We start from the raw sequence: 14,006 nt of genomic DNA on the forward strand, positions 1-14,006 counted from the left end.
TTAAACAGCATCTCATGAGTCTTAAATTCTCTACAACCTACATCAGTGGTTATCAAAATGTAGTCCTCAAACCAGCATCGGCATCACCTGGGAACTTGTTAGAAATGCACATTATTGGACACATCCCAGACCTACCAAATCAGATGTTCTAGGGGTGGGGCCCAGCACTCTGTAGTTTAACAAGCCCTGAAGCTGACTCTGATGCGTTCTAAAGTCTGCGAACGCCTTAGCTTGGTATGCAAGTCTCTTCAAACACCAACCCACATTTCCTAACCAATTCCCTACTGTCCCATGCACCATTTTTTTTACTGCAAAAGCAAAAACAAAAATCTGACTCTAACTGCTTTTTGAGAAAACTATGCTTTTTGCTCCTTGCTCCCTATTAGGATAGTCTGCTTCCACTTTATACAATCTTACCCACTCTTCAGGGCCTGACTCAAAATACATGTCTTCCATGAAATAGTTCCTCCTTCCCACAACAGATGTGGCTCTGTCTTCCGTTGATTTCTTGTCTCACTCACTCAGCATTTGACAGACACTTTAAAATGCATTAATTTCCAAGACACACTACGTCACCTGAGGACAAGACTTATTTTTCTTAATCACACAGCATCTGGCCTGGTGTCTGTCATAAGTAATTTTCAATAAAAATTTAGTACTTGGGGGCTTCCCTGGTGGCGCAGTGGTTGAGAGTCCGCCTGCCGATGCAGGGGACACGGGTTCGTGCCCCGGTCCAGGAAGATCCCACATGCCGCGGAGCGGCTGGGCCCGTGAGCCATGGCCGCTGAGCCTGCGCGTCCGGAGCCTGTGCTCCGCAACAGGAGAGGCCACAACAGTGAGAGGCCCGCGTACCACAAAAAAAAAAAAAAAAAATTTAGTACTTGGTAAATTTTTATTGAAAATGATCAAACTCTAAAAAGAATGTGTCTCAAGTCTGGGTCCAGGCCTCACCATCCTGTTTCTTGATACTGGACCATCATCTTCACCAGTCCTTCCATCGTAAAGACAGGGAGCCTTGACCTCCAAGACAGTGTGCCTTTCCACCCTTCCACCCCTGAATAACCTGGATTAGTGGTATATGGATACTCCTAGGACATTCACAGGTTATAATCACAAGGTCTTTGGCAAACATCTGTTCTGATAAAGGTAAGTGAAAAATCTTTCTTACCAGTATCAGTTTCTCTAAAACATTCTTGCATGTTTGTTTTCTCTCACTTAGCACATCTTTTTGCTTCATTAGGACACGGTAGCGGCTGAAAAATTCTTGGTAAGTCCACCTATAAAAAGAAACTCATGTCAGCTTATTTAAAGAAGCAGGAACCTCCCCCTTTAGGATCCCTTATATTTGAAAAATGTCAAGCCCACCGAGAGGGGAAACCTGCTGCGCTGATTCGGATGGTTTCCAGGACACCACACGCTCTCAGCTGCTGTACTGCCCTCTTCTCATCAAACCTATGTGTAAAAATGGAAATCATTAATACACAAAGAAGCGTGGCTCTAGCCACAAACTACTTTCCTCAGTCCAGAGACTGAATTCTTTTGTAAAGAGCCAAATGGATAAATTAGAAAAAAAAATTCAAAAGCTGGAACAGCGATCAAAATGGAAAACTCCATGTAAGAGAGGGGAAGAGACCATTAGCAGTAAAAATACATACCACAAACTTATAAGAAATGCCATTAAACATATTTTAAAAGCCCAAACTCCTCTGCACTGTGCCATGCTCATTACATGCCTTGGCCTGACTAGCTGTTCTTATAACTCTTTAGTTCACCATGCAGAGCTCCCCTGGAATAAAGACTGGCCAGCCCTGGAGATTCCTCTAACAAGAAGAACAAATTAAATATGCCCCATTCAGGTATTTTTAAAAAATTATTGGTGTTCTAAAAGCTATTCAACTCAGTGTATACATACTAAGCATTAATAGTGTCCATGTCAGTGAAAAATATTTTATATTATATCTTATGTGTATTTCACTCTAGATAAACGGCACCTTAATGTTAAATTGACACTAAAAGAAGAAGTAGCAAGGCCTGCTTCTTACGGGATGATGATTCCTCCTGCCCCCCGGGTAAGTCCTGAGTGACCTATCCAAGGCTTCTGCTGTGCTATCTTCTCAAGTGTTTTGTTGGTGATGGGAGATGCGGTTGGCTGACAGAAGGTAATGGCCCCTAGGGCTGTCCAGGAAAGTCACCCAGGGCGTGGCAGCTTCTTGCAGCTTCTCACTTCCTCCAGAAAGGGCTTCTTGGCAATGAGAAGAATACAACAGTCTTTGAGAAGTGCCCTGCAGTCTAAGGCCGACTCTCCAAGGGCAAGACTGCCATGGGTGTAGGTAAAGGAGCACGCACACACTGCGGAGTGCGAGTTATTACAGCCTTTGGTAAGTGTGCCTAATCTCTGACCCACAAGTTCCACTTCTAGAAATACATTATTCTAAGGAGATAATCAGGCAAATATACAAAAATGTTTGGCAAAAGATGTTTATCATAGCCCTAAGAATAACCCAAATGGCCATCAATAGGGAATAATTTAAAAGAATGGTGGTATGTGTATATAATGGCATATGACATAGCCATTAAAATGATAATGTGGATTTGTATTTACTAACACGGAAAACACCCATAAGTTGAAAGCAGATACAAAACAACAATTACAGCATGATCCCTTCCATTTTATTAATCTCTCTCTCTTTCTCTTTCTCTCTCTCTCTCTCTCTCTCTCTCACACACACACACACACACACACACATAGCAGGGAAGGAATGATCAAGAAGGATCTATGCCAGTTAATACTTATTATGTCTCTGGGCATAATGAAATGCTCTTTCATTTATTTTTACACTACTTTATATTTCCTGAAAATTGTTTTTATAATGTGCATGCATTACTTTCAAAATTAGAGAAATATTTCCGTTTTGGAAAAAACTTCCTCTCACGAATGGTATTTGACATAGGACAAGATGTTTGGTAAAAGTAGACATTCTCTGATAGTTTCAACAGTTGAAAAGTAGCAGGGATGATTATGAGCCTTTGCCAAAGCAACCTTATCTCACCCAGCTCTGGTTTTAACTAAAGCCCAGATTAACCAAAAAGATCTTGAAATGAAGTAAATTACAAATAGAAAATAGTACTAGAAATGTGTGATTGATCTCAACTTTTAAAATCTTCAGAAGGCCAACTACTAATTTGTTCTCACATTTTTTTTTTTTTTGGCCACGTCGTGAGGCTTTGTGGGATCTTAGTTCCCTGATCCAACCAAGGATGGAACCCGGGTCCCCGGCAGTGGAAGCGTGGAGTCCTAACCACTGGACCACCAGGGAATTCCTTGTTTTCACATTCTTAAAAGGGAACAAAAACTGAAAAAGTTCTACTAACTAGTTGTTCCCTCTACAAGACATGAAGATTTACCTAAGTATTTTTTCCCTGCTGCTGGTTTGGCAATCCTTATGAGATATGGATACTTTAAATTCAGCAGTTGAGAAATACTTACGTGAATGGGAACTTGAAGTCGTTAGGCTTAATACAGCGCACGTAGTGAGGGGTAGTGGCATTCAGAGTCTCCATAAGCAGGTGAAGGGAGTTTCGGAACTGCATGAAAAAGAGCAGAAAGGGGCATCAAGGTTTTGTCAAAGTCAAAGATGACATAAAACAACTGAAAATTTTCTTCGAATGACACTAGTGGAGATGACTTTGCCACCTGTGAACCTGATCAGCCCTCAACAGTGGAGCTGCTAGGGTTTTTGGTTCAAATTTGCTTAAACCCTACCATTTACATGCTCACTCTGCTGAACAGATATTCTCGCTCCTCCCACCACCACTCCCCCCACTAAGACTTTATGTTCTTAGAGCAGTTTTAGGTTCACAGCAAAATCAAACAGAAGGTACAGAGATGTCCCCCATACCCCCTACCCTGGCACAGGCATGGCCTCCTCCATTATCAACATTCCCCACCACAATGGTACATGTGTTACAGTTGATGAACCTACTTAGACACATCATTATCACACATCATTATCATCATTACAATAGAGTTCATTCTTCCACCCACCCTTTTAATATAGCTTTCTGTAGCCTTCTGTTGTACACTTAAAACTTTGACTAAAAATATATGCTTGCTTTAAAGATATTAAGGTCATGTAATCATGTACAGTAGGAATTTTGTTGTTATGATACTGAAAAAAGTAGCAGATGACTTAAAAGAGTATAGGAAATGGGGGTGGGCAGAGGATGGAAGAGTACAGCCAGGATGGGGTTACCTTTAGGGACAGGGGATCAGACTGGGGGCTGTGGACCTGTGCCAGGCCCTGCTTCCTATCTGCTCAGGAAAACAAGCTGACTAGCACTGAGCCTCCTGCCCAAAGCCCCCAGCCCTAGTTCAGGCACTAAGCACGTGTGTCATGTTTCCCAGTCCCCATAATGCATAAAACATCAAAGAAAGCAGAGGGCACTGTTCCTGGGCTGAAGGAGCTGTACAAATCCAGAGAGGAAACAGCCAAAGAACAAAACAAAGGCAGCAGTGGTTTGTGAGGGAGGATATGTACTAGAATAATTAAAATGTAGAGAAAATTATTTTGGGAAACACTTAAGCAGAGTTACAGGTCTCTTGTTAGGAGGGGAGAAGTATGAGTGGACAGTGTTCTGTGTTCTCACAGTGAAAGCTCAAGCCTCTCCTCACCTGAGGACCCCACCTGGGAGGCTGACAAAGGAAGGCCTGAGGCTCCAGCTGAGCCAGAGGGGAAGTAGCTCTGCAGCAGCGGCTCCCTGAACTCACCTGGTGCCCCACCGTTTTCTTGTGCTCTTTGGCTGCCTGGCCTGGTCTGCCTTTGGTGGGCTTTGCAGGAGTGCGGGCGAGGAGTGTGCGCCCTGAAGAGGTGGCTGAGCTTGGACTGATGGCCTTCTCATCATCTTGAAATAATTCTGGTAGCATCTTAAACTGAGTCAAAAATAGTAAAAGGAAATCACACTCTAAACCCAAACTCAATTGGAAATCTTCACAGAAACACTATGATGATTTGCAATCCATAGTGATTCCCTTCCTTAAGTAACCCCTTTCAGAGTCACATTCCAGAAATAATCAGTATCTGTGTTAGGAGCCAAAAATATGAGAGAGAGGTGACATCAATGCTACAAAAATATAGATGGAAAAATGCAGTAATTCTACAACCTTATTTGGGGGAAAACAAAATCAAAACTACTCCACTGAGACTTGAAATCGTAATCCACAGGAAGTGGCCGCTCTAACCATTTTACTGGTTTTAAACGATAATTATTTTATGAGCAAAATACTAATTGAAAGTCTTATTACATCAGTTCCACCAAATGTTTTATCATTATGCTTCATCTGTCTACCCACTAACTCAAATGGTGAGTACCAACTAAAAAATATCACTGAAAATCTCATCAGGAAGGGTGTCATGAACTAGTTCTACAATTTAATAAGATTTGTAAAAAGCATGAATTAATAGTAATTTTTAGAAAGTAATGTGGATTATTGGGAAAAAAAGTAAAAGGGAACCCTGCCCGTATCCTGTAAGTTTTGCATGACTGCATAATTCCTGCAATCAATTTTGTGTTCTACCAGGTTAACGAAATGAAAGGCTATTAAAAGATCTGGTAGTTAATAAATGGGTGGATAGTATAAGTTAATGTGGTTGGAAGACATTTTACGGAACAAAAGAGACTTCAAACTAATCGACAGTAACATTTTGATATATGTACATATCTTTACAATAGTGACACAGTCCACATACATAAAATAAATCCTTCTTATAAGTCAAAGTGTAACTGTAACAACCAATTATTTATCTAATAAACTTAGAATATCTGAGACCAGAAGAAATAATTTTCTTGAGAGTTCTTTCATTAAAAAACAAAATTAATTTCATTTGGTATAATGTATCTATCAATTATAAGGGTAACTTAGGATATAATTCATGATGTATATAACAAATTGTTATACATGACATACCAATAATGGTTGCTTGTTGCACAAATGAATGTATCCCTTGCTTTACGGAATACATATAGCTTGGTTAGCTACAAAGCAGGGCAGGGGGTGGGGGTAGGGGAACGTTTTACCATTATCTTGTATCACAAAGGGGAAAAATAAGAGTTCCTAATAGATTTGATTTGAAAACTCAGCACAGAGTTAAGATGTAAGGCTATTCGATAATAGGCCAAGGACTCTAGGATCTATCTACACACTTCTGTCATTTCCATGTAAATTGCTAGCTCTACATTAGCTCTGCCTACCTAAACTTTGTTTTTCTCTGTTCTGTGTGAAATGGTTAATAGAGCTGGGTTGAAATATCATATTCACCACTAGCGTTACAATTTAACTGAAGTTCTACAATATCTACCAGAAAACTACTCAGTGTTGAGAGTTCAGAACACATACACACATATAGATGCATATATATGTGTCTTCCTCTTCATACAAGTTATAAATTTAAAATTCTCTACATTGAGTTTTCATTAAAAAAAAAGAGAGAGAACATTTTACATTGTCATATTAGAAACTACTCTACAATTTCTCCTTTAGGCAGTGTTCCTGCTTCCCCGTGGGCCATTTTTCTCAGACTTCTTTCCTGGTTCTTCCTCTCTAGGAGTTGGAATGCCTTACTCTCTACTATTTTTCACCTACTTGTTCTCCCTAAGCAATCTTATCCAGTCCTATTGCTTTAAATGTCATCTAGTTCTAAAGACTACCAAATTTAAATCACTGACTCTGACTTTCCCTCTGACCTGCTGACTTTCATTTACAACTTCCTATATGGCATGTCCACTTAACTATCTAATTGCCATCTCAGGCAAAACATGTCCAAGATAAAACTTTTTTTTTTAATTGAAGCATAGCTGACCCGCAATGTCGTGCTAATTTCCACTGAACGGCAAAGCGACTCAGTTATACATACACATACATTCTTTTTTTGCATATTCTTTTCCATTATGGTTTATCAAAGGATACTGAATATAGTTCCCTGTGCTATACAGAGTGGGACCCCGTTGTCTATCCATTCTATGTATAGTAGCTTACAGCTGCTAACCCCAACCTCCCACTCCATCCCTCCCCCAACCCCCTCCTCCTTGGCAGCCATAAGTCTGTTCTCCATATCCATGAGTCCAAGACAGAACTCTTGATTCGTTCTCTTGAAGCCTAATCTTTTACAAGTCTTCACCTCAGTAAGTGGCACCATTATCCATCCAGCATCTCAGGCCCAAAACATAGAAGTCATCTTCAATTTCTCTCCTTCTCTCACTCTCCATACTCAAACCATCAACAAGACCAGTCAACTCTACCCATAAATCATAAGCCATTTCCACTACTATAATTTCAGTATCTCAGTCCACTATCTGTCCCCTAGATTACTACCCCCCTATCCCCAGCGCCCCCACCATATCTCCACACAGTAGCATATCATTCCCCATATGAAAACTGTTCAGACTTTCCACAGGAACAGGAAAAAAATCCATACTCTTTACCACACTTCCCTCCAGAAAGTGGCCCCTGTCTACCCATCCTACACATCCTACTCACCTACCATGCTCCAGTCATACTGGCCTTCTTTATGGACCTCAAACACAACCATCTTATACAGTCTCAGCACTCACTTGCTCTTCCACTGACACAGCTGTCTCCTATTATTCAGGGTACAGCCCAAATGTCACATTCTCAGAGAGGCCTTTCCTGACCACTGTGGCTAGTGGAGCACCTCACCTCTGCCCAAGCTTAGTCATTCTCTAGCTTGGTACCCTGTTTTACTTTCTTTCTCTTTTTTTTTTTTAATAAATTCATTTTATTTATTTATTTGGCTGTGTTGGGTATTCGTTTCTGTGCGAGGGCTTTCTCTGGTTGCGGTGAGCAGGGGCCACTCTTCATCGTGGTGCACGGGCCTCTCACTGTCATGGCCTCTCCTGTTGCAGAGCACAGGCTCCAGATGCGCAGGCTCAGTAGTTGTGGCTCACGGGCCCAGCTGCTCCGCGGCATGTGGGATCCTCCCAGACCAGGGCTCGAACCCGTGACCCCTGCATTGGCAGGCAGATTCTCAACCACTGCGCCATGCGCCACCAGGGAAGCCCCCTGTTTTACCTTCTTTATAGCACTTACCACTTTATGATATGATATCATCTAAATATGTGGTTAAGTGGTTATTACCTAACTCCTCTACCTATCTCATTTACCTGTTTACCTTGCTAAATTCCCAATTTTCTTAAATCATTCATTGAAAAATTTAGCCATTCCCCACTAACTGAGGATGCCAACTTCATTTGAAGAGAGAAAGGCAGATAAACAGAAAGTCAAATATGTAAGTAGGTAGATATGCCTAGACATTCCATCTTGTTTCTTTGATCTGTCTATGCTTAAGACAGGGCTCTGAATTGCTTCAGACTGAACTTATATGTCTAGGAAGAGTGTTAAAGAAGACAGAAGAATCCAAGTAACTGCTTTGTAAAGATGTGGGAAATCATCTCAGTAACAACAACAACATTATTCACTAAGAGCTTTTTATACATGAAGCACTGCTCTGAGCTTAATACAACCTATTTAATCTTCATAACAACCTCTGAAAGTAGATACTATCATGATTCTATTTTACAGATGAGAGATTTGAGGCATAAACTCAGTAGATGAACTGTGCTCCCCTTCATCAATTAGCAACATGGAAAGTAGGGGATATAACTCTTTTTAATGACATTTAATAGAGTTGCAATTTAGTAGTATTTCATCGAGCTGCAATTTACTTATGTGCTTCCTGTTATTTGATGTAGCAACAGATTTCTTTATGGTGGGAAAACATAAATTAAGACACCTTCTGTTAAATTTTTTTATACCTTAATTCCTTTTCAACTGGCTAGAAGCTACAAAATTAAAGGAAAAAAAAGACAAAACACATACACACAAACAGAACCCCACACTGTATTACCACAAAAATAATTCTGTTGAAAACACATAACACAAATACTGATCTTCTAAAATTAGTACTTCCAAGGGGACAAATCAACACTAGGTTACACTTGCTTCCTATCAGGTGCAAAAAAATTAAAACAGAAAGTTCATACCCTTGGGTTGGGTTTCTGCTAACTGGGAGCAGTGTAAGCTATGTAAATCTCACACCACCTTCACCCAACTGCAACAGTGCTATATAGACTGGCAGTCACTCCAAATGATTCCTCAGAATGCATAGCTACTTTCTGGAAATTAAGGAGCCACTACTAGCCAGTCAGAAAAAAGACACAAAAGATTATGGGTGGGCTTTCCTGGTGGTGCAGTGGTTGAGAGTCCACCTGCCGATGCAGGGGACATGGGTTCGTGCCCCGGTCCAGGAAGATCCCACATGCCACGGAGCGGCTAGGCCCGTGAGCCATGGCCGCTGAGCCTGCGCGTCCGGAGCCTGTGCTCCGCAACGGGAGAGGCCACAATAGTGAGAGGCTCGCATACCGGAAAAAAAAAAAAGATTATGGGTGCCTGGGGAATGAGAACCTGTGAATGTTCTGTGTCAGCTAAATTATTTAGAGTAGTAACACTAGAATTCCACGGTTTTTATCAGTATTCATAAACTAAAATGATTTATAATCTTTAACTGAATAATACTCAGGGATTGGCACTGTGAGAGAATTTTCTCTTATACATCATTCCTATAAGGTATAAAGTATTAATGTCCAGGGCTTAAGAGGATAAGTGAAAAAATGATTTTTCCACAGACACTTAAGACTATAGACTCATCATTTTCTGAGGGTTAAAACTGGAATTTGGTCCTTATATGATCTTGCTATTATCAAAATAATTGAAAGTAAAAGTTTTTATTCCAAAAACAAGAGTCAAAGTGTTCATATAACATTCCATTGAAGTTAAAAGGATTTTCTTAGAATAAACCAGAAAAACAAAAAAGTGCCGGTCAGAAATCCAGAAGAATTCACATGAATATTTTTAGTCTTTCACTGAATATTTGAATATTTACTTTGTAAAATTAAGTAACCAGCTTTCTGGTTTGCTCCCTACAGGATGAAAGTGAGCTGTGCTCCCCTCCCCATACTTTCCTGAAGAGAGTCAAAGGGTGGAGGTTGGGATCAACCTCAGAGAGCCATCATAGTTCTTTGCGATCTGGAATATTCTGCTCCCACTAGAAAGCAGTGTTCGGTATCTATACCTAAGAAGAATAATTTCAAAGTGCTTTGGACCACACCTGAAATTGCACTCAGTGATCCAGAGGTCAATCTTTACTTGGATGGAATGCTCCATGTCTCTAGCGCATCCCTTCAAAATGACACAGCCAAAAACAACAACAGCAACAAAACGTTTTCTCTCATGGTCTCTCACAAAGGCACAAGAGAGCCTAGAACTGCTGTGGAGGCAAAAATTTCACATAAAACACCACCGCATAGTGGTTAAGAGTGCAGACTCTGAGCTCAACAGCCTGGGTTTTATCAATAATTTGGCTTGAAAACTTACTAGCTATGAAGTTTCTGTGCCTCAGTTCCCTCATCTGTAAAATGGGAGTAATGATAATATCACCTCATCATAGGATTAGGTGGGTTAACACTTATAAGGCATTTAAAACAGGATCTGACACATGTATTGATAAATAGAAAACTAACAGTAAAGCTGATTTTGTTAGAACAATTATTATTACTGTTAAAAAGCTAATGCTTAAGTAAGAAACATTTTAATGAATATATCCTGATTGGAGAAAGCCTATACATGGTTACCTTGCTTGATTTAAGAACTTTAATTTGTTCTTCAAAAACAGTGTCTTTATTCTTTTCCAGAAAGCCTTCACACTGGTATTCCACCTGAAAACACATGGGAAAATCTCCTTAGCTAATAAAACTTTTGAATAGATATGATTGTCATCAACAACAAAAATATTTATTAGGCTCAGGCTACGTGATGGGCTCTCAGTGAAGTGTTATCATTAGTTTTATTCTAAGAAACTAGTACCATTCTTAGTAAGAAGCATGTTAACTCTAGAGTAAAACTCCCTAAATACTGTTTTTCCTAGGGAAGAGTGGCAGTGCTGATTAACTGTGATCTAAGATCATCCCAGTTCATGGGTAAGCAGACTCATAAGAAGCTGTTCTCTTCTCTCATGCAGGCCAAAGAGAGCTCCTAAGGCTGACCCAATGTATTTCCTTCAAACCTAGCTCACCCTCCCGCAGGGGTAAGTCTCCTTTGGGAGAGAAGAGATGAAAGCGGGAGAGGGGGTCAGAAGGAACAAATGGCTGTCTGGCAGAAAGCTGAAGCGGCGACGATGGATGTAGATGGTGGCTGGGTAAATACTGTATGATCCGGTAAGTAGAACTACATGAGAATGGACTCTCCCTGCTTCTAGAAGACTTCGGCCATCTACCACTCAGGGTCCCCAGCCTTTACCACAAAGCCCTTAGGCGGCCCTGAAGCCATTCCAAGGTCTCCAGCTAGGAGCAGGACAGACTCGGAAAACCCTCCTAAAGGGTTCCTAAAGGGGACCATGGGAAGCTTACCAGAAGGCTACCCCACAACCTCCTGGAAATATAAACTAGTGTCATAGCTCCAGATTTTCTGAGTAGACTACAGAACCTGTGAAGCAGCAAGTCTGCATGCCTCATTAGTAGGGACCCACTGAATCAATCACAGAGGGTGACACACGTCCACAGTTTCTATTCTGAAACCGTTGGGTTTCAGAACCCAGAATCTTTTAGCAGAATCTGAGGCAGCAATCTGTAATCAAACATATTAACATTTCTACATTGAAATATATAAATATCCAGCCTAACTGGGATAAATAAAGACTATAAATAACCTCATGTTAGTTCAGGTCAAAAATCAGGCTTAGCCACTAAATGAATTATGAAAAGACATGGATTTCAGAGTTTCTTGGATTTCAGAATTATAGATAGAGGACTGTAAACATGTATTTATTTCTTAATATAATTCCATTTAGGTTAAAGAAAGAGAAAAACAATAAGCCAACACTTAAGCTCACTTTTCCTAAACGGAGCTAAAGAATGCAAGCTCAGCAAAGAAAAAAATGCTATCTACTGACTATTGATTTTTTTTCCTCTTTGAACTTAAGTATTCAAAAAGAAAAGATAATAAAACTTCCTTACTTTGTCAGCAAAATGCTGGATGATGAAAGCTTTGTTTGATAGACGGGGCTTCTCAAAGAGCGCACATTTGTTCAAATGTGTGTTGTACAATTTTTGGGCCCAAGTGTCATCTGTGCCTTTAGGCATCTACATTCAGGGGGAAAAAAAAGAAAGAAAACAAGGTGAATATTGTTATGAGACGCTTCTGATGCATCAACTAAGAGACCGTGTTTTGGCTTTCCTAACAACTTTTACATCCAGTTTAGGAACTCATTCCTTCCACATTTCTCTCTTACAGGCCCCAAACCAATGACTAATGAAAAGCAATGACTGAGACCTTCAGCAACTCAACCTGCCTATACCAGAGGTCATTAAATAAATATTCGATATGCTTTTAAAACAACAAAAGCCTCACAGATGAAAGATGAAATATCATGACTATCATGTATTTTTAAAAATTTGTTAAATAAAAATAACATTTGCACACAGTGGGCCATTTATATGATTTAGAAAGGTATAAAATAGAGAATTTCCACCAATTTCCACCATTTCCACCATTTCCACCAATTTCTTTATCTTTCTGTCTTTAAAGGCATGGACACAAATAGGATCATTCTATAAACTCCTTGCATTTTTTTTTCTTCTTAACAATAGCATTCTTGTATTTATGGCCACTAGGTTGTTACTGATTTTTTATTATTATGAAAACTGCCACAACGGCTCCTTTTACACAAAAACCTTGAATACTTTTGTAAGTATATTCATAAGGTAAATTCTCAGCAGTTCCACAGCTGGGTCAAAAGGTATGTGTATTTAAAATCTTCACAAATATTGTCAAATTTCCTCAAAAATATGTTGTACTAACTCATGTCCTTCATCAAGAGTATATATGCAATAAATGTCAATCTGGGGGACTTCCCTGGCGGTCCAGTGGTTGAGACCTTGCCTTCCAATGTAGGGGGTGCAGGTTCGATCCCTGGCTGAAGATCCCACATGCCTTGTGGCCAAAAAATCAAAACAGAAAACAGAAACAATACTGTAACAAATTCAATAAAGACTTTAAAAATGGTCCACATCAAAAAAATCATTTTAAAAATATCAATTTGGTATTATCAATTTTTTTTTTTTTTTTTTTTTTTTTGCAGTACACGGGCCTCTCACTGTTGTGGCCTCTCCCGTTGCAGAGCACAGGCTCCGGACGCGCAGGCTCAGCAGCCATGGCTCACGGGCCTAGCCGCTCTGCGGCATGTGGGATCTTCCCAGACCGGGGCACGAACCCGTGTCCCCTGCATCAGCAGGCGGACTCTCAACCACTGCGCCACCAGGGAAGCCTGGTATTATCAAATTTAAACTCATTTGATAGGTAAAAAGCAGTATCCCGTTTTTGTTTTGATTTACATTTTATTTAATTTCAAGCAAGGCTGAGCACCTTTACATGCATTCTTTTTGTTTACTGAAGTATAGTTGACGTATAATATTATATTAGTTTCAGTACAATATAGTGATTCAATATTTTTATAGATTATACTCCATGTGAAGTTATTATAAAATATTGGCTATATTCCCTGTGCTGTACATAACATCCTTGTATCTCTTGTTTATCTTATAGCTAGTAGTTTGTTCCTCTTAATCCCGCCTTCACCTATCTTGCCCTTCCCCCTAACCATCTTCGCAACGGTAACCACTAGTTTGTTCTCTAGTATCTGTGAGGCTCTTTTTGTTTTGTTACATTCATTTGTTTGTTTTATTTTTTAGATTCTACATATACGTGAAAAGATACAGTATTTGCCTTGGCATTCTTAATGTTGCAGGAAATCTGGATGCTTAGGAGGATCAACCTATATTAAGTTGTAATTTATGGCATATAAATTAAAGAGCAACTAAGAGAAAGGATGGGTTATTTGTCTAGGATAACTCAGTTAGCAGTAAAGCTGGGGATCTGA

At 40.0% G+C, this 14,006-nt stretch overlaps 1 protein-coding gene across 4 annotated transcripts in view; it reads right to left on the reverse strand.

The window, feature by feature from the left end:
• MYO5A (myosin VA) overlaps window positions 1-14,006 on the reverse strand; it is a 200,975-nt gene that overhangs the window by 71,221 nt on the left and 115,748 nt on the right. For all 4 annotated transcript variants that reach the window (XM_082618354.1, XM_082618353.1, XM_082618352.1 and 1 more), the window contains exons 13-18: window positions 12,085-12,210; window positions 10,705-10,788; window positions 4,769-4,930; window positions 3,488-3,585; window positions 1,366-1,452; window positions 1,169-1,277 (exon numbers count right to left, since the gene is read on the reverse strand). In XM_082618354.1, coding sequence (XP_082474480.1) covers window positions 1,169-1,277; window positions 1,366-1,452; window positions 3,488-3,585; window positions 4,769-4,930; window positions 10,705-10,788; window positions 12,085-12,210 — 666 coding nt within the window. The remainder of the gene's footprint in view (window positions 1-1,168; window positions 1,278-1,365; window positions 1,453-3,487; window positions 3,586-4,768; window positions 4,931-10,704; window positions 10,789-12,084; window positions 12,211-14,006) is intronic.

This window comes from Mesoplodon mirus (genome assembly GCF_964341445.2).
Source record: "Mesoplodon mirus genome assembly, chromosome: 4".
Lineage (NCBI taxonomy): Eukaryota > Metazoa > Chordata > Mammalia > Artiodactyla > Ziphiidae > Mesoplodon > Mesoplodon mirus.